This window comes from Chiloscyllium punctatum, chromosome 9 (genome assembly GCF_047496795.1).
Source record: "Chiloscyllium punctatum isolate Juve2018m chromosome 9, sChiPun1.3, whole genome shotgun sequence".
In the NCBI taxonomy this organism is placed as follows: Eukaryota; Metazoa; Chordata; class Chondrichthyes; order Orectolobiformes; family Hemiscylliidae; genus Chiloscyllium; species Chiloscyllium punctatum.
Genome location: NC_092747.1, coordinates 125,305,085 through 125,324,931, shown reverse-complemented (window position 1 = coordinate 125,324,931; position 19,847 = coordinate 125,305,085). Strand labels below are relative to the sequence as shown.

Here is a 19,847-nt window from a genome sequence, read left to right as displayed (position 1 = left end):
AATTATCTGCTCTACCTGCAAACCAACTTTTTGTGATTCATGCACAAGTACACATATGTCCCTCTGCAGAGCACATACTGCAATTTTTCACTATTTAAATAATAGTCCATTTTGCTGTTAGTCCTACCAAGATTGATAACCTCACATTTACCAACATTGTACTCCATGTGCCAGATCCTTGCCTTCTCATTTAGCCGATCTATATCCATTTGTGGACTTGGTGTTCTCTGCACACTTTGCAGGTGATAGGAAGATGAGTGGTAGAGCAAACTTTGACAGACTACACTTAGTCCCCAACTCCAAATCATCTACGTAATTTGTAAACGATAGTGCTCCCAACACTGATTCCTGAGGCCATCGCTAGCCACTGATCTCCAAGCAGAAAAACACCCAATTATCCCCACTCAATCCTGAACTCAGACCCCAAAGTCCCTTGTGACCTAGATTTCCAAAGCCTTTACTTGTTTAAAAAATAGTCACACCCATATTCTTCCTACTAAAGTGCATATCCTCTCACTCTACTATTGTATTCCATCTGCTAGTTTTTTGCCCACACTTCTAGACTGTTCAAATCCTTCTGCAGCCTCCAAACTCCTTCAATCTTTGTGTCAATATACAGGGGTTCATATTGACAACCTTATAAAAAAAAAGGGAGAATAAATTGATAAAGCTTGAAAATATGGAGCCTCAACTTCAAAAAATGCCAATAGAATATGAAGTTAACAGGTAATTTGAATACAGCCAAATCACTGGATTAGACCATTAGGTGCAAATGAGAATTGTCCAGCATTGTGTAATATTTTTGAGGTACAAAGATATGGCAGAAACATCAAAAGAGGTTCATTAAGATGACATATCAGAGATGAGTAATTAGTTTGAGGACACTTCTAAGTGAAAACAGCATAACGTATGAATAAGAGTAGGCCATTTAACTCTAGTTCCTTTTGCAATTGTAAATGGTCTGTGACAAAGTCAGCTCTGCACCAAATCCATCAACAGCTTCATAAAAGGTAGAGCCAGTTCTATTAAAGAAAAAGGATGATATATGCTTTGCTGTGCAGACTAAGATTTGAATACTTGGAGTACTGAGTACTTGGTATGGGTATTGAAAAAGGAAGACAAATCTGAGATTTCTATAAAAACAGAAGCAGCAGAGACAATGGTCAAGTGAAGATTGAAAAAAAAAGATAGTTTGGAAAAGTTGGCTATTCCTAAAACGGAAAAGCCACCAGATCTGGATGACTTGCATCCCAGGTTGCTAAAGGAAGTGGAGTTGAACGTGGAAGAATGGTTTGGCAGAATCTTCAAATCTTTCCTCAATATGGTAGAAGAGCAAGAAGATTGGAAAGGACAAATGTGCTACTTCTTTAAAAATGGTGTAAGGACAGTCCTGGCAATTAGAAGTTGGTTCATTTAATTACAGTAAAGAGTACGGGTTTAGAATCAATAATCGTAGAAACAAAGAATTAACAAGGACTTTTGCCCGAAACGTTGATTTTCCTCCTCGGATTCTGCCTGACCTGCTGTGCTTTTCCAGCACCACACTCTTGACTCTTATCTCCAGCATCTGCAGCCCTCACTTCTGCCTAATCTTTTTTTCAGATTGTTAAGACAGAAAGATTTAGACAAAGACACAGGAAGGGTTGCTAAATTTGCTGACAACACAAATGTAGGTAGAAAACTAAATTGTGAAGACACAAGAAAGCTACAAAAATATCTAAGTAGATTCAGTGAATATGCAAAAATACAGTATATGGAGTAGAATGAGGAAAAATGTCAAGTTGTCCATTTTAGCAAGCAGTATAAGAAAAAAGCATAGTTGTTAAATGGTGAAAGATTGCAGAACTGAGCTATGGAGAGATCTGGGTGAATCACATAAGTTGCTATGCAGGTATAGCAGATAATTCGAAAAACCAACATAAAGTTGTTACATGCTGCAAAGGAATTGATTACAGATTGAGATTAATCTTTACTAAAACAGGGCACTGTGAAACCAATGTCCAGAGAACTGTCACATTTTTAAGGGACAATATAAATGCGTTGGGAGCAGTTAAGAGTAGGTTTACCAGCAAATTACCTGGAACAAGAAGGTTATGAGAAAATGTTGCTTTAGTGTTGAAGTAACAGGCCACTTGATTTAAACAAATGGAATCCTCAGGACAGGTGAAGGCATAATGACAATTCTGCCTTTTATGGGAGAATCTAGAACTAGCGTCACTATTTAAAAATTAAGAGTTTCCCATTTAAAATGGAGATTAGGCATTTATCTTTCCTCTGACAGTTCTTGGATCTCTGTTTCTACCACCATTTCGAAAAACCTCTTGATTACAGGTGTTGAGAGCAGAACTCAAGAAGACCTTTGTGAAACTGGAGGGTGCAAGGTTTTCAGGGGTAGGAGGGAATGCAGATTTCGATTTCTATCAGATCAGCCGATTCTTTTGAATGAAGGAGTAGACTTGAGCAATTTAGGCAAGTGTGAGGTGCTGCATTTTGGGAAAGCAAATCTTAGCAGGACTTATACAATTAATGGTAAGGTCCTAGGGAGTGTGGCTGAAGAAAGAGACCTTGGAGTGCAGGTTCATAGCTCCTTGAAAGTGGAGTTGCAGGTAGATAGGATGGTGAACGCTGCATTTGGTATGCTTTCCTTCCTTGGTCAGAGTATTGAGTACAGGAGTTGGGACATCATGTTGCGGCTGCACAGGACATTGGTTAGGTCACTGTTGGAATATTAGGAGAAAGTGAGGACTGCAGATGCTGGGGATCAGAGCTTAAAAATGTGTTGCTGGAAAAGCGCAGCAGGTCAGGGAGCATCAAAGGAGAAGGAAAATTGACATTTTGGGCATAAGCCCTTCTTCAGGAATCCTGAAAGAAGGGCTTATGCCTGAAACATCGATTCTCCTTCTCATTTGATGCTGACTGACCTGCTGCACGGTTGGAATATTGCGTGCTGTTCTGGTCTCCTTCCCATCAGAAAGATGTTGTGAAATGTGAAAGGGTTCAGAAAAGAATTACAAGGATGTTGCCAGGGTTGGAGGATTTGAGCAATAGGGAAAGGTTGAATAGGCTGGGGCTGTTTTCCCTGGAGCGTCGGAGGCTGAGGGGTGACCTTATAGAGGTTTACAAAATTATGAGGGGCATGGAGAGGGTAAATAGACAAAGTCTTTTCCCAGGGGTGGGGGGAGTCCAGAACTAGCGGGCATAGGTTTAAGGTGAGAGGGCAAAGATTAAAAGAGAGCTACGGGGCAATTTTTTCACGCAGATGGTGGTATGTGTATGGAATGAGCTGCCAGAGGAAGTGGTGGAGGCTGGTACAATTGCAACATTTAAAAGGCATCTGGATGGGTATATGAATAGGAACAGGAAGGGTTTGGAGGGATATGGGCCAGGTGCTGGCAGGTGGGACTAGACTGGGTTGAGATATCTGGTCAGCATGGACAAGTTGGACTGAAGTGTCTGTTTCCATGCTACACATGTCTGACTCTATGGATTAACAATTAAATTCTGTTTGTGACCCATTTCTGCTTGCATGTTCATAAACTTGAATAAAGATGCATGTTAGATACTCCCACTGGATACATAAATGGCAATCAAAATATCAAATAGCATTGAAGTGAAGTGAAATAAAGAGATTCATGCACGTTTCTCATCTTTTGGGGTTGAGGTTGAACACGTCTGCATCACAGTTGTTGGGTTTTACCAGTGATGGGAGTAACAGCACATTGTGAATCGTGCAACATAAAGTGTCAAGTTGGTTTTGTTGATCGACATCTGTATCAGAAAAAAAAAATCTGCTCCAGCCACTTTCTTGGACAAACGTTATTGCGTTTTGAGCATGGCTAAGCTATAAAAAAGACAATGTGAAAATTTCCCAATAACGTTCTATCCAAAATAAGCAGAATAAGCCCTATCCAGACAATTAGTACACATCATTTCACTTGTTCAGTGATAAATGATGGAGGGGGTCATCAAGAGTGCTATCAAGCAGCACTTAATGACAATCTGCCCAATGATGCTCAGTGCTGAAAATGTGTTGCTGGAAAAGCGCAGCAGGTCAGGCAGCATCCAAGGAACAGGAGAATCGACGTTTCGGGCATAAGCCCTTCTTCAGGAATGAAGAACGTGTGTCCAGTAGGCTAAGATAAAAGGTAGGGAGGAGGGACTTGGGGGAGGAGCGTTGGAAATGTGATAGGTGGAAGGAGGTTAAGGTGAGGGTGATCGACCGGAGTGGGGTGGGGGCGGAGAGGTCAGGAAGAAGATTGCAGGTTAGGAAGGCGGTGCTGAGTTCGAGGGATTTGACTGGGACAAGGTGGGGGGAGGGGAAATGAGGAAACTGGAGAAATCTGAGTTCATCCCTTGTGGATGGAGGGTTCCTAGGCGGAAGATGAGGCGCTCTTCCTCCAACCGTCATGTTGCTATGGTCTGGCGATGGAGGAGTCCAAGGACCTGCATGTCCTTGGTGGAGTGGGAGGGGGAGTTGACGTGTTGAGCCACGGGGCGGTTGGGTTGGTTAGACCAGGTGTCCCAGAGGTGTTCTCTGAAACATTCCGCAAGTAGGCGGCCTGTCTCCCCAATATAGAGGAGGCCACATCGAGTGCAGCAGATGCAGTCCTCACTTTCTCCTCAATGATGCTCAGTCCCAATTCCACCATATCCTTGACTACATCGCCAACCGATGTTCTACCGCCCATTTCCTAATCTGATACTGATTCATCTGAGCCTACAATTGGCTTCCCATTGAGTCATACAAGACGGCAGCTGACTCTTTGGTCCAACCGTCTATGCTGACCATAATTCCAAAATAAACTAGTCCCACCTGCCTGTGCTTGGCCCATATCCCTCCAAACACTTCTTATTCACGTACTTATCCAAATGTCTTTTAAACATTGTAACTGTATCCACATTTAACACTTCCTTTGGGATGTTCATTTCACACATGAACCACTTAAAAAAAAAGATTGCCTCTCACGTCTTGTTTAAAATCTCTCTCCTTACAAATATGCCCCCTAGTCTGGAAATCGCTACCTGAAGGAAAAGACACCTGCCATTCAACTGATCTATAGCCCTCATGATTTTATAAACCTCGAAAAAGGTCACCCCTTAACCCTCTATGCTCCAGTGAAAAAAGTCCCAGCCTATCCAGCCTCTCCTTGTAACGCAAACCCTCCACTCCTAGCAACATCATGGTATATCTTTTCTACAGAACACTTCCCACAACAGGATGAGATGAACTGGAAACAGCATTCCAGAAGACGCCTCACCAATGTCCTGAACAACCTTAACAGGATGTTCTGATTCCTATACTCAAAAAAGGTCTGAGCAATGTAGGCAAGCACACTAAAATGCCTTAACCACCCTGTCTACATGGGTCACAAACTCCAAATAATTATGTATCTAATTCCCTCGGTGTCTCCATTCAATAACACTATCCAAGGCCCTACTTTTAATTGCACAAGTCCTCTCCTTGCTAGTTTTACCAAAATGCAATACCTCACATTTACCCAAATTAAGCTCCATCTGCCACTCCTTAGCTCAATGATCTGATTGATCAAAATCTCTTTGTAATCTTAGATAACCTTCTTCACTATCCACCATACGTGCAGGTTGAGTCCGTGATTAAGAAAGCGAATGCAATGTTGTCACTTATCTCAAGAGGGTTGGAATATAAAAGCACCGTTGTGCTACTGAGACTTTATAAAGCTCTGGTTAGGCCCCATTTGGAGTACTGTGTCCAGTTTTGGTCCTCACACCTCAGGAAGGACATACTGGCACTGAAGCGTGTCCAGCAGAGATTCACACGAATGATCCCTGGAATGGTAGGTCTAACATATGAGGAACGGCTGAGGATCCTGAGATTGTATTCATTGGAGTTTAGAAGATTAAGGGGAGATCTAATAGAAACTTACAAAATAATACATGGCTTGGAGAGGGTGGACGCTAGGAAATTGTTTCCGTTAGGCGAGGAGACTAGGACCCGCGGACACAGTCTTAGAATTAGAGGGGGTAAATTCAGAACAGAAATGCGGAGACATTTCTTCAGCCAGACAGTGGTGGGCCTGTGGAATTCATTGCCGCAGAGTTCAGTGGAGGCTGGGACGCTAAATGTCTTAAAGGCAGAAATTGATAAATTCTTGATGTCACAAGGAATTAAGGGCTACGGGGAGAATGCTGGTAAGTGGAGTTCAAATGCCCATCAGCCATGATTGAATGGCGGAGTGGACTCGATGGGCCGAATGACCTTACTTCCGCTCCTATGTCTTATGGTCTTATACCACCAATTTTGGTGTCATCCACAAACCTACTCACCATCAGTCCAAAATTTCATCCAAATCATTTTATATAAAAAAAGTGGACCCAGCACCAATCCCTCTGAAACACTGCTGATAGCAGGCCACCTGTCCAAAAAGCAACTCTCACCATTACAGTACACTGTCTCCTGCCGTTGAGCCAATTTGGTATCCAATTTCCAAGTCACTGAATCCCATGTGATCTAACGTTACTAATTAGTCCACCAAGCAGATACGTGTCAGAGCTTAACTAAAGTCCAAGTAAACAACACTTAATGGTTTGCCCTCAATCTTCTTGGTTACTTCAACAACTAACCCACCTGTGAAGTCAGACTTACAGGTCTATGGTTCTCAGGCCTCTCCGTACATTTCTTCAAAAGGCACAACATTAACCACTTTCTAGTCATCCGAGACCTCACGCTGTAGTTATCGATGATTCAAATACTTCTGCAACTGACGCTACAATGTCCTCCCTCACTTCCACAATGTACTGGGATACACAAGACCAGATCCCAGAGATTTATCCATCTTCATTTTTTTGCCCCAAGGCCTGCAACACTTCCTCTTCTAGAATATGAACAGCTTTCAAAACATCAATAGTTATTTCTGAGTTCTCTAGCCTCTATTTCTTTCTCCACAGTAAAAACTGACAAAATATCCACCCAATATCTCTTCTACCTCCTGAGGTTCAACCCAAAAACTACCTCCTTGATCTTTAAAGGACTTTACTCTGTCTCTAGTTGCTCTTTTACTCTTAAAGCACTTGTAGAATCTCTTTGGATTATCCTTAATTCTATCTCGCTGCCATACTAGTTTAAAATCTCCGGCGCGGATTGTTGTCCCATCTCTCCCCAGGTGCAACCGGTCAGGTTTGCACAGTTCTTACCTTCCCCAGCAATAGTCCCAATGCATCAAGAATATAAATCACCACCCTAGTACACCATTTCTTCAGTCACGCATTCATCTAATCTGTCCTCTTATTTCTGCTTTTGCTTGCACGTGGCACTGGGAGTAATCCTGAGATTACTACATTTGTGGCCCTGCACTTTTATTTCATCTCCAACTACCAAGTCATCATTTCTTTGTCTACTTAATCATTGGTGGTGTGCCACAACTACTGGCTACTCACCCCCTCTCTCCAGAAGGCCCTGCAGCTGCATCATAACATCTTGACCCTAACAGGGGAGACATCATGGATTCACATCTGCAACCACAGAAGCATTTCCCTGTACCTCTTAGCACTGAACCCATATCACTATAGCCCTGCTGCTCATTTTCCTCTCTTTCTGTGCGGAACCACCCCTGACGCCATGAACGTGGCTGATGCTGCTTTTCCCAGAAAGGCCACATCCCCAGTGGGAGTTGATCGCAGGGGACTTCTGTGCTTCCTTCCTTCGCCTTTTACTTTGTCTGGCGGTTAACCATTCCTTTTCTGCCTGTGCAATCCTCACCTGCAACATGACTACCTTGCTAAATGTGATGCTCCATAGTGAACCAGTGTCCCCTGAGTGCATTTGTTCCAGTTCCTTTCCTCTTACCTTGGGGTGGGGGGTAATAACAACTCTCATTCCCTATGTTAAACACCCGTCTGATATAGACAACTCCCACCTTCTGGATAGGTAAGGGCACAATTCTTAGCAGTTATGACAAGTCTTTCTTCTCAGGCTCATTCTGGGTAGCATTCTGTACCGGACTTGCTGACACCGGTATCTTGTCTTCCTGGGAATAGTATATAATTATCAGGTTCTAGTTGGGAACATCCTTATATCCTGGTAGTAGTAACATTGACAAAACATGTACATTGCTGTGCTTCTCAAATGTCAGCATTTGATTTCACATGAGTAGGCTGGCAGAGCCAGTGCCCATCTCTGTAGGTGTGCTGCCATCATTGACAGTAATTCCATACATTGGCCAAAAATGGAGGTTGGAAGCCTGTGGTTTGTCAGTAACATAAAAAAAAAGGAAATGGGTATATTTATTAACACTAAACATTATGCCCACCACTTCCTTTTCCATGTGGGCATACTTTTTGGTCTTCATTCGTGACCTCAATGCAAACACAACAGGCCTTTCCTCTCCATTCAACAAGAACAGCGCCAAGATGGCAGCAGAGTAAGGCCCCTGTGCTGGAGCTCATCTGCTCAAACTACTTTTCCTTTCCCTCTCTTTTTTTTAAAAAAAACTTATTTGCCTTATCCTGAGCTTCGACAACATTGGCAGTGGCAAGAGCCCAGCGTGCAGACCTTGAATGGTCTCGAAATGGACCCGGGACATGGACCGTGAGTGGGCCTACTGTGGATCTCGAGCAGTCCTGAGCAAGGAAAGGGTGGAGACCTCAGGTTGGCCAACAACAGACCTCATCTGGGCCGAGCGCGGACCTTAAGTCAGCCCCTGCTTACTTCTCTGAAGCAAGTACAAGTCCTGAAATTGGCGGATACTACATTGTCAGAGGTAGGCCCAGCTGCAAAAGATGGCACTCGAGGACTGGCAACTTCGTTGTTGGTTGGGTCCAGTGATAACAGCAGAAGGGCATCAGTGCAACATTGATGAGGTGGACCCAGCAAGATGTTGGTTGGGTGCAGTGCAGGTAGCGGCAGATAGCATCAGTGCAGTGGCAAAGGTGGCATCTGAGGATTGGTGGTTTTGATGTTGGTTGTGTCTGGTGTAGGTGGCAGCAAAGCAGTGCTGGAGGGTTGGTGACACAGGCATTGTTGATAGTGATGAGCTGGTTCAGGACTGACAGACTTTCTTTAAACTATATCTTACATTTCTCCTTATCCTTTAATTATTCAAAAAGGTGTTGTATCTTGGTGACAAATGAAAACTTTTCATAATATTTTATTGTATTCTTATGCAAAGTACAAATGACAATAAAATCAATATCAACCCTATAAGGGGAGGCATCTATCAACTGCCATAGCAACTTTGGATCAAAATGAGTCAACTTTTCCGACCATTTCAGAGCTTGCTTCACCTCCCGGTAAGGCCTCTGACATTCCTGGGTCCATTCCCATGGCGGCCCTTATGCAGTTATCAGATCAGACACAAACTTGCCATTGATAAGTCCCAAGGATAATCTCAGTTGAGATTATTATTATTATTGCTGGTCTAGGAGCATTATGATAGCCTCCACCTGCACCTTATGTAGTCCATCATTGATGACAAGGCACAAGTACTCTAAGAAATCCTTTAAAACAAAACCGCATTTCTCCCTTTTTACCAGTAGGATGTGTTCCTGCAACCTTTTTAAGGGTTTCTTCTTGGTTTTTTAAATGCTCCTCTTCAGAGGAATCAGTAACCAAAAAAATCATCCAGATAACACTGGACAGGTGGCAATCCAGTCCATGGCTCTCTGGAATAAAAAAAAAGTTTAAAAAAACAAATCACACAACACCAGGTTATAGTCCAACAGATTTAATTGGAAGCACACTAGCTTTCGGAGCATCGCTCCTTCATCAGGTGGTAGTGGAGCACAATTGTTAGACACAGAATTTATAGCAAAAGTTTACAGTGTGATGTAACTGAAATTATACACTGAAAAATACCTTGATTGTTTGTCGAAGCTTTCATCTGTTAGAGAATACTATGATAGCATCACTTCTTTCATATATAAATCACAAAACCTTTTTTTTTTAAAAAAAGGTTGCATTCTCAGGTTAACTGTAACAATTGGTATTAGTTAGACAATATGTTGAAGGTGTTCACCCCGTGTTCTCTGTCTTTGCCATAATGTTTAGACTGACTGTAAACTAAAAAGTGAGCTAACAGTCTTGCATGAATTCATGAAGTTTTTGAGCAAAGTACAATGTAACTCTGCAAGTCCAAATTCACCCCACAAACGCACCCCTCACAGACTTAAGACACTCTACACTCACGTACACACACATATACACCCTCCCTCACTCACAACCCTCCAACACAGACAGACACAAAGACCAACATGCACACATATACATACACGTTTGTGGGGTGAATTTGGACTTGCAGAGTTACATTTTACTTTGCTCAAAAACTTCATGAATTCATGCAAGACTCTTATCTCACTTTTTAGTTTACAGTCAGTCTAAACATTATGGCAAAGACAGAGAACACGGGGCGAACACCTTCAACATATTGTCTAACTAATACCAATTGTTACAGTTAACCTGAGGATGCAACTTTTAAAAAAAAAAGTTTTGTGATTTACACATGAAAGAAGAGAAACTATCATAGTATTCCAACAGATGAAATCCTCAACAAACAATTAAGGTATTTTTCAATGTATAATTTCAGTTACATCACACTGTAAACTTTTACCATAAATTCTGTGTCTGACAATTGTGCTCCACAACCACCTGATGAAGGAGCGACGCTCCAAAAGCTAGTGTGCTATAACCTGGTGTTGTGTGATTTTTTTTCAACTTTGTGCACCCCAATGCAACACCGACATCTCCAAATCAACTCTGGAATGAAGCTGACACTGATGTGCTGTCAAAATGCACTCGCTTCTAGCGGAACAGTTCCATGTGTCATATTGTCAGTGGTAGCTGGGACTCCTTCGCGATCCTCATCTACAAGTAGGCCTGTGACAGATCCATTTTTGAGAATTTCTTTCCCACAGCCAGTATTGATCTGCACCGAGGGCTGGGGTGATTGTGACCTTAAAATCATTACAAATCCTCACTGCACCTTCTGTTTTTAAGGCAGAAATGATTCGAGTGGCCCATTCACTGGTGGTAACTGGTTCCATTCCTCCCAGGGTCACCAGTTGTTCCAGTTCCAGCTATACTTCAGGCTGGATAGTATTGCAAGTGCCTTCGGACTCTCTGGAAGAGGGTTCTGCTTCAACTCCTTTCATTTCCCCAAGGTTCCCTTGAAGAAATGTTTATAAAGCCACTTATGCTTCTCTGCAGCCTCAATGACTCAGTGTTCCACACGCACAATGTGTGCAGCTGTTTTTTAAGCAACCCTCTTCCATATTTTGCACTTCAGCTCCATGTCCCTTATCTGTGGCTATCTAGTGCGAAAGGGGCAAGCAGATCAAAGGACCTATAAGACGACATGACCATAAAGACCAGAAACAGGTCATTCAGCCCATCAAGTCTGCACCATCACGCAATGAGATCATAGCTGATTCCATAGATTCACTATCCTCCAAAAGAAGAAATTCCTCCTCATCAGAGTTAAAAATGCAAACCCATGCTGAGATTATAGTTTCTAATCCTCCAGAGGTAAACAACCTCCCTGTGCTTATCCTAACAAACCCCTCAAGAATCTTAGATATTTCAAAAAGGTTTAACTCTCATTCTTCAAAACTCCAAATGACTGTAAGCCGAACATACTTAACCTTTCCTCATCATGGGGATCTGTCTATACCTAGGATTGATGTAGTCCAGAGAAGCTGCACTATCTCCAGTGACAATATACCTTTACTTAGCTAAGGGAACCATAACAAACTTTAGCCAGAAGTGCTGAATGGATGAGGTGCCTGGCATCAAAGTCTTCGGTCAATAGGATTCACTCCACATGGTGTGAAGAAGTGGCTGGAGGGACTGGATACTGCAATAGTGATACGCCCTGGCCATATTCTGGCAATGGTACCAAAGGTGTGTGCTCCAGAACTTACAGCTACAACCCTGACATCTACCTTACCATTCGCAAACCAATGCTTTTCAAATTCACATACTGCAATCACTGTTGAGGCATCCTAGCACAGCAATAAAATGCTACATTCAGCAAGGGGAGGTGAAGTTTGTAGAAGCAATAGGTTGACTTGGCAACAGAAATTCAGCCAACTACATACACATCTCAGGTACAACTCTACTCTTCGGTCCTACCTGTTCCACTCGTCCACTATTGATTTCATTTGGAAGAAATTTCTTGCCAATGGCTCTTAAATCACTCTGGAAACAAAATATTGTTATAAATCAGATCCACTAATACCAAAATAAACAACATACTCTTTTACATCTGGAACTCAAGCATTAAAAAAAAAACTTGCATTAGCTGCATGAACTCAAACGAATGATATTAGAAAGCTCAAAGGAACAGAGGTATCATGTGGTATTTGTCCACAGATCCCTGAAGGTGGCAGGAAATATTAACAGGGGATGTTAAGACATCATTTGGAACTTTTGCACTTACCAGTCGTGGCATAGATTATGACAGCAGGAAGGTTATGTTGGACATGTACAAAACTTCGGTTAGGCCACAGCTGGAGTAGTGTGTACAGTTCTGGTTGCCACACAAGGGCAGATGCGATTACACTGAAGGGCATGCAGAAGACATTTGCCAGGATGCTGCCCGGGTTGGAACATTTTAGCTATAAAGAAAGGCTGGATAGCTTCGGTTTGTTTTGTCAGATAGTTGAGGGACACATGATTGACGTTTAGGATTATGAGCAGCATGGACAGGTGTATAGGATGCAGCTGTTCCCTTAGTTGAAGGGTCAATAACAAATGGGGCACCATTCTAAGGTTAAAGGCAGGAGGTTTAGAGGGATTTTGTGGAAAATGCTTTTTTAATCAAGAGAGTGGCGAGAATCTGGAATGCATAGACTAACAGGGTGATTGAGATAGGAAACCTCAACATTTAAAAGAGTACCCGGATGAGTACTTTTAAGTGTCATAACATTCAAGGCTGTGGGCCAAGTACTGAAAAGTGGAATTAGTGCTGATATGCCAGCGTAGACTTGATGGGCCTCCTCTTCATTGTCTAATTCTATGAGTCCATGTTGGAGAAACTGGTGATCTATTGGATCTGCCTACTTACATCCTTGAAGTCTGAAGAAGCAGACAGATGGAACGCATTGGCTGCAATTTTCTACTCTTCCTAAATTCTCCAGATTCTCAAACAGCCCCAGTGAATTGGAAGGTGACAAGCACAATAATGTTATTTCAGAAGGGAGGGAAAAAGAAAAAAAAAACAGGCCAGCTAACCTGAAGCAAGTTGCTACGAAAACATAGAACCCATCATTAGTAAAGCAGGAACAAGTCACTTAAAAAATCATTACATTATTTAATGCAGTTAATTCAAATCTATGAAAATAAAATCCATTTGATGAAATTGAAGTAATTTTATGAAGAATTGACTCAGAAACGGTTGAAATAAAAAGAGAAACAGAAACAGCACAATAAGCGAATGAGGTCAAAACAAGACAATCAGCCTTTACGTCACTTACATTCAAAGCAACACGGATGATATCCTTTACATCAACTTTAGTGGTAGTAGTAGTAGTACAAGCTTCAATTCCTTCTGGAGAAAGGTACCTAATAAACAGAAAGAGCTTGCTTTCAGGTAGCATATTTCTGTCATGGGTTCAATTGATGAAACAAAACAAACAAATCATTGAGGTTTTTAATTTGTTTCAACATATAAAAGGTTGCCCTCAAACAAAAAGCAAAACACAAAGTGGAATTCGGGACTTATTTAAAAGCCATTTGGATATACACATGGATAGGGAAGGATTAGAAGGGTATGGGCCAAGTGCAGGGAAATGGGGTTAGAGTGGACGGCCATTTTGGTCAGCATGGACCAGTTTGGGATGAAGTGCCTGCATCCATGCAGTAGGACTCTGACTCTTAAAAAGAGGAAATTACACATTGAGGTAAGAAGTATGGCTGAGGTGTTAAATGTATACTTTGCCAACATAAAGCACATGGGATTGGGGATACTGCACTGACATGGATAGATAGCTGGCTGATTAGATTAGATTACTTATAGTGTGGAAACAGGCCCTTCAGTCCAAGAAGTCCACACCGACCCGCCGAAGCAGAACCCACCCAGACCCATTCCCTACAATTTACCCCTGCCCCTAACACTACGGGCAATTTAGCATGGCCACTTCACCTAACCTGCACATTTTTGGACTGAGGGGGAAACTGGAGCACCTGGAGGAAACCCACGCAGACACGGGAAGAACGTGCATACTCCACACAGACAGTCGCCTGAGGTGAGAATTGAACCCGGTTCTCTGGCACTGGGAGGCAGCAATACTAACCACTGTGCCACCAACGGATTGTTAGGAAACAACGGAGAGAAATAAGTGGGGCATTTTCCAAGCCTAAGCCAGCAATTCGTTGGATCCCAGCTAATCACAATATGCATTAATGATTTAAATGAGGGAACTAAAATGCATTAGCACCAAATTTGCAGACCACACAAAGCTGGATGGAAGAGTGAACATTAGGAGAATGCAGAGAATTTTTGGTATGATTTGGACAGGTTGGATAAGTGGGCATATGCATGGCAGATAAAGTATGTGTGGATAAATGAGGTTAAATAGCTTAGATTCTCATGGGTTATGGTTAACTAATCCTGTAATCTCATCTCTTTTCTAATAAAAAATGAAATCATAAGCCTCACAGTACATTTGTTTAACCAAGTACTCAAATTTAATCTCAACTCCTTCAAACTCTGCATTCAAAACAAGATACGAAGCAAGATACATCAAATTAAGAGTTAGATGTTTGGTATCTGAATGATCAAATACTAATTGTCAGATATTATGCCATGGGATGCAAGAGTATTCAGACGTGTACGACTTTTACCTTGAGAACAGTTGAACAAAAGTTCCTGTTTTCATCTTTTCATCAGTACAAGGCAGACACAGAAAAATTGCTTTCTCATTTTGGAACAAAATAGCAAGTGTGATTGTCTCTCATGGTGCAATGCTCATTTTTGCAAATACTCCTCAGATTCATCCAGTCAGTCATTGTCAAACACATTCATGCATAAGATATTGTCATGCTATAACTTCAGTGTTAACTAATTTCCATTAATGCCTCAAGTTAATTACTTAGCCAACTTTCTAGTAATCTGCGCTGAGCTGCATGAACTTTAGTTAAGATTTAAATGACATCTCTGAAGCATCTTCTTTCTCAAGTGTAAAGTTCAAGCCTTCCCCCATTCAGCCTAACCCTTCACGCTCGAGATCAGTTTCCATGTTCCAAGGCAAATATCAGGCCAGGCACTTAAAAAGTCACATGCGTGAGTGAAGTAAGTTGGCCTTTCCAACTTTCTGCACAGTCGATCATACCAATGTCTCTTCCTCATCCAGTTGGATGGGCTTGCCCTGGCTTGGCATTGTGAAGAGAAAAATGTGCAGCAGCTTTTGTTCAAGCTCAAACTGTTTCTTCTGGCTTTCCTTAAGGATTGATCTTTGTCCTTTTTCTCCCTTTCATGAGATCTCACCTATAGGTCTTCCTACGGATTGAAGCACACATGCAGCCTTTACAATATTATGTCATGTCATGGGGTAAACCCCTCTGCTAACTTAAACTAGCAATACAGAAAAGATACACCCCATGCTGTAATCTGTTATACTTCGAGGGGCAAAGACCTATCCCAAAAGTCACTGTATAAAGTAACAATTAAAAAAATAAAGTTGTTAAGTCTAACAGATAATAATTAACAAACAACTCATTTCTCTGAACCTATCTTTTATCTCCCCCTCGACAATATTGGTCCGATAAATCTTAATTTGGAGTTTTACAAAAAATTCAAATTTCAAAAATCAGCCAGCTGTCAAACCTGTTCTTTGTATTTTCCTCTGTAGATTTTCTCCAGCTCAAATGTTGATTTTTTTTTGTGCAAACTCCTTCTCCAGACAGGTACCCCTCAGAGTTCTTACTAGCAGCCTACATCTGTTGGTCTTTTGGCAGTTCTCTTTGCCTCTCTAGGTAACTGTTCAAAATGTCTGATATTTATACTCCAAAACATCAGATATTTTCATTGGTTTTAATATTGTTAAAATACCAAATGCAAACTTGTTTGGAGCTTGGTATCTTAGGGCATAATTTAAACTGATTGGCCGATTTCAAATTTGGTTTTATATCCAGGCAACCCAGCTACTATGGCTGGTTGACCAAATGTTAGATTGTTACCTTGTTCAGAACACTGTGCTGTGTCATGTACTTCTGCAAGCTTTTCAACTCTCTTAAAAATGTACAGTATCTCTACACCTTCAGAACAATTAAAGTACTGAAGACTACTGGCTACATCACAAGCTAAGCTGTTCTGGCAGCTGCAGCATTGAAATCTAGTCTGTTGTATGGAAAATTGTCCAGATTTGTTCTGTCCATAAAATCCAAGGCAAATCCATTTGGTCAACCACCCCCTTCTACTAGTTCATTCGTGATCATCAGCATAGTGATAAAAGGGGCTAGAGTGTCATTAACTGGCACTGGCAAATGAATAATTTGCTCACTTTTACTCAGCTTGACTTCTGCTAGCAGCACTCAACTCCTTGGTCTAACCATGGGCAAACAAACAATGACAGAGGTGCAGTGAGAGCGAATGCCCTTGACATCAATACGTCATTCAACAGTATGGTTGCAAGGAGTCCCAACAAAACTGAAGGCAGTGGGACTCAGGTGGAGGGGGGAAAATTGCTTATTGGTTAGAATCATACCCACTACAATGGAAGATGGTCCTGGAAGTCAATAATTTCAATTTCAAGGTATTATTTCACAAGTTCTCAGGTTTACCTATTTTCTAATCAACCTGTTCAGACATGCTATTACATACTGCTGGAGCAGGTAGGACTGGAACCCAGGGGCTCAGAAATAGGGATACTGCCACTATATCACAAGTGCCTCCTTCCTCACGGTTTTGTTTTAAATATCGAGAAGTGCACCGACACACAACTCAACTCTTCTTTCTCCCCCATCACCAAATTCTTCTTCAGGTTTAGTGCTCTCAGCCCAATCAATGATCTGCCCTCCTTTGTAAAGTCAAGTGGAAATGTTCACACAGTGCCCACTACCATTCATGACTCCTCAGATACTGACGCAGCCCATGTCCAAATAAGCAATACCTGAACAGCATCCAGGCTTGGGCTGTTAAGTGACAAATAATATTGACCCCATACAAGTGTCAAGCAATGATCATCAACAAAGAATTGCCCCCTGACATTCAACGGCATAACTATCACTGAATACCCCACGACCAACATCATGGAGGATACCTCTCACTGAAACTGAACTGGAACAGCCAAATAAATACTGTGGCCACAAAAGCAGGTCATAGGCAAGGAGTTCTGCAGTGTGTAACTTATCTCCCATTTTCCCCTGTGCCTGCCCAAATCCACAAAGCAAAAGTCAAATGTGACAGAATACTCCCACTTGCCTGGATGAAGACAGCTCCTAAAACATTTAAGAAACTCAAGACCATCCAGGATAAAGCTGTCCACTTGTCTGTGGACACTCACCAGTGACTCTTGGTAGCAGTGGCATGTACTTTCTACAAGATGTACTGCTGTCAGCAACAAGAGTCTTCCCACAGGATCCTTCATTCTTGGGCCTTCTGCCAATGGAAAAGGACAAGTGCAACAGATGCACCAGAACACTGGGGACCTGCAGGTTTTCCTTGAAGCCACACACCATCCTGATATGGAATAATATCATTGTTGCTGGGTTAAAATCCTGGAACTCCAGACCCAACAGCATTGTGGGAGCCCCGACACACCAAGGAATGCATAAGTTACCACTTGTTCCAGAGTGAGAAATGTTGACCTTGTCAGCAATGTCCAAATCCCACGACCAAATGCTGCTCAGTGATGTCTTATGCTTCTGATTCCACATGTAGGCTGACGTCTCTCACATTAGCTCAATCATTTGCATCGCTTCATACCAAAGAGCAAACAAGAACAATACAGCACAGGTACAGGCCTTCGGCCCTTTAAATGCACTGCCACATTTTTGCCCTTCCACGTTACAACCATCTTCACTTACAGGAGCCATCTCCTTCTATTCCCTTCCTATTCGTGTTTTCGCCCAGGTGCTTCTTGAATGCTTATATTGTGTCTGCTTCCGCCAACATCTCTGGCAGCACATTCTAGGAACTCACCACCCTTTGTTGAAAAACTTGCCTCGCGCATGTTTTAAATATGACCCCTCGCACCTTGAACCAATGTCCCCACGTAATTGACTCCTCTCCCCTGGGAAAAGCCCCATACTTTCCACTCTATATCTGTGCCATTCACAATCTTATAAACTTATGGTCAGTCTCCCCTCAATCTCCTGCATTACAGTGAAAACAAACCCAGTCTATCCAACCTTTCTTCATAGATAAAATTTCACATACCAGGCAACATCCTGGTAAACCTTTTCTGTACTCTCTCCAAAACATCCACATCCTTCTGTGGTGTGGTGACCAGAACTGTATTCAATATTCCAAGTGTAGTTAATTTAAGTTATTGAAAGCTGGAGAATAACATGTCTATCCTTATTCTCAATGCCCCTTCCATTGCAGGGCAAACATACCAGAAGGCTTTTTCACTACTTCATTTATCGGCAGTGGCACTTTCAATGATCTGTGGACCTGCACATCCAGGTCCCTCTGCATACTGAGGATGCTGCCATTCACTGTCTAACAGCCACCGATACTTGACCTTCCAAAATGCATCACCTCACATTTGTCCCAATTAGACTCCATCTGCCATTTTTCTGCCCATGGCTCCAACTGACCTATATTCTGCTATATCCTCTGACAAACCTCCTCTCTATCCACAACTCCACTAATCTTTTTAATCATCTGCAAACTAAGTAGACCAGCTGTGTTTTCCTCCAAATCATTTATGCAGATCATAAACAGAGGTCCAAGCACTGATCCCTGTGGAATACCACCAGTCACGGACCTCCATTCCGAGAAGCATACTTCGACCGATACCCTGTCTCCTATGACTACGCCAGTTCTTCTGCATCCATCTTGCCAGCTCACCCCAATACCATACGACTTCACCTTTTGTACCAGTCTGCCATTAGGGACCTTGTCAAAGGCTTTGCTGAAGTCCATGTAGACAACATAAATTGCTTTTCCCTCCAATCACCTCAAAAAGCTCGATTAAATTAGTGCGGCAGAACTCCCCTGCACAAAGCAATGCTATCATTAATAAGATGTCACCCAGTCAGGAGGTATAACATTTTCAGAAAAATCAACTGGCTTGGCAAACAGACCAACAACTTCATTGCGAATAAGTTTATTTGCTCCTAAGTACGTACAGATCTTAAGCCTGAGAATCTTTCCCAATAATTCCCCTACCACGGATGTAAAGCTAACAGGCCTGTCATTTCCAGGAAGATCCCTGCTACCCTTCTTAAGTAATGGAACATTAGCTATGAGCTCTGGAACCTCATCTGTGACCACAGACAATACAAAGATGTCTGTAGCGCTGCAACAATTTTGTTCTCTTATTTCCCTCAATATTCTGAGATAGGTAAGTCTCCAGGTCCAGATAGGATCTGCCTTACTACTTTTTAAGTTGGACATGACTTCTTCCTTTTCAATAGCAACTTTAGAAACTCAACACTCCCTTACCCAGAAATCATCGTCCATCAATTATTTCAATTTGATGAATACCAACAAAGTATTCGTTTAGGACTTCACATGCCTCTTCTGGTTCCATGTAAATTCCTTCCTTTGTCCTTGAGTGGGACAACCCTTTCCTTGGATACCATCTTGCTTTTTATACATCCTCCTAGCCCTTACGTATACTTAGTTTTTCTTTCCGACCAAGGTCATAACATCCTTTGCCATACCTATCCTTCATTCTCGCAGGAACATGCCGCTCCTGAACGCTTATTA

General features: G+C 42.1%; 1 protein-coding gene across 5 annotated transcripts in view; it reads right to left on the bottom strand.

Annotated features, from left to right (window-relative positions):
- The window catches only part of tdrd3 (tudor domain containing 3), a 135,564-nt gene that overhangs the window by 112,298 nt on the left and 3,419 nt on the right, over positions 1 to 19,847 (bottom strand). For 3 of the 5 annotated variants that reach the window (XM_072578188.1, XM_072578192.1, XM_072578189.1), the window contains exons 2-3: positions 13,444 to 13,531; positions 12,101 to 12,166 (exon numbers count right to left, since the gene is read on the bottom strand). The exons of 1 other annotated variant lie outside the window; for it this stretch is intronic. In XM_072578188.1, the coding sequence (XP_072434289.1) occupies positions 12,101 to 12,166; positions 13,444 to 13,531 (154 nt within the window). The remainder of the gene's footprint in view (positions 1 to 12,100; positions 12,167 to 13,443; positions 13,532 to 19,847) is intronic. One more of the 5 variants, XM_072578191.1, reaches the window with a different exon arrangement.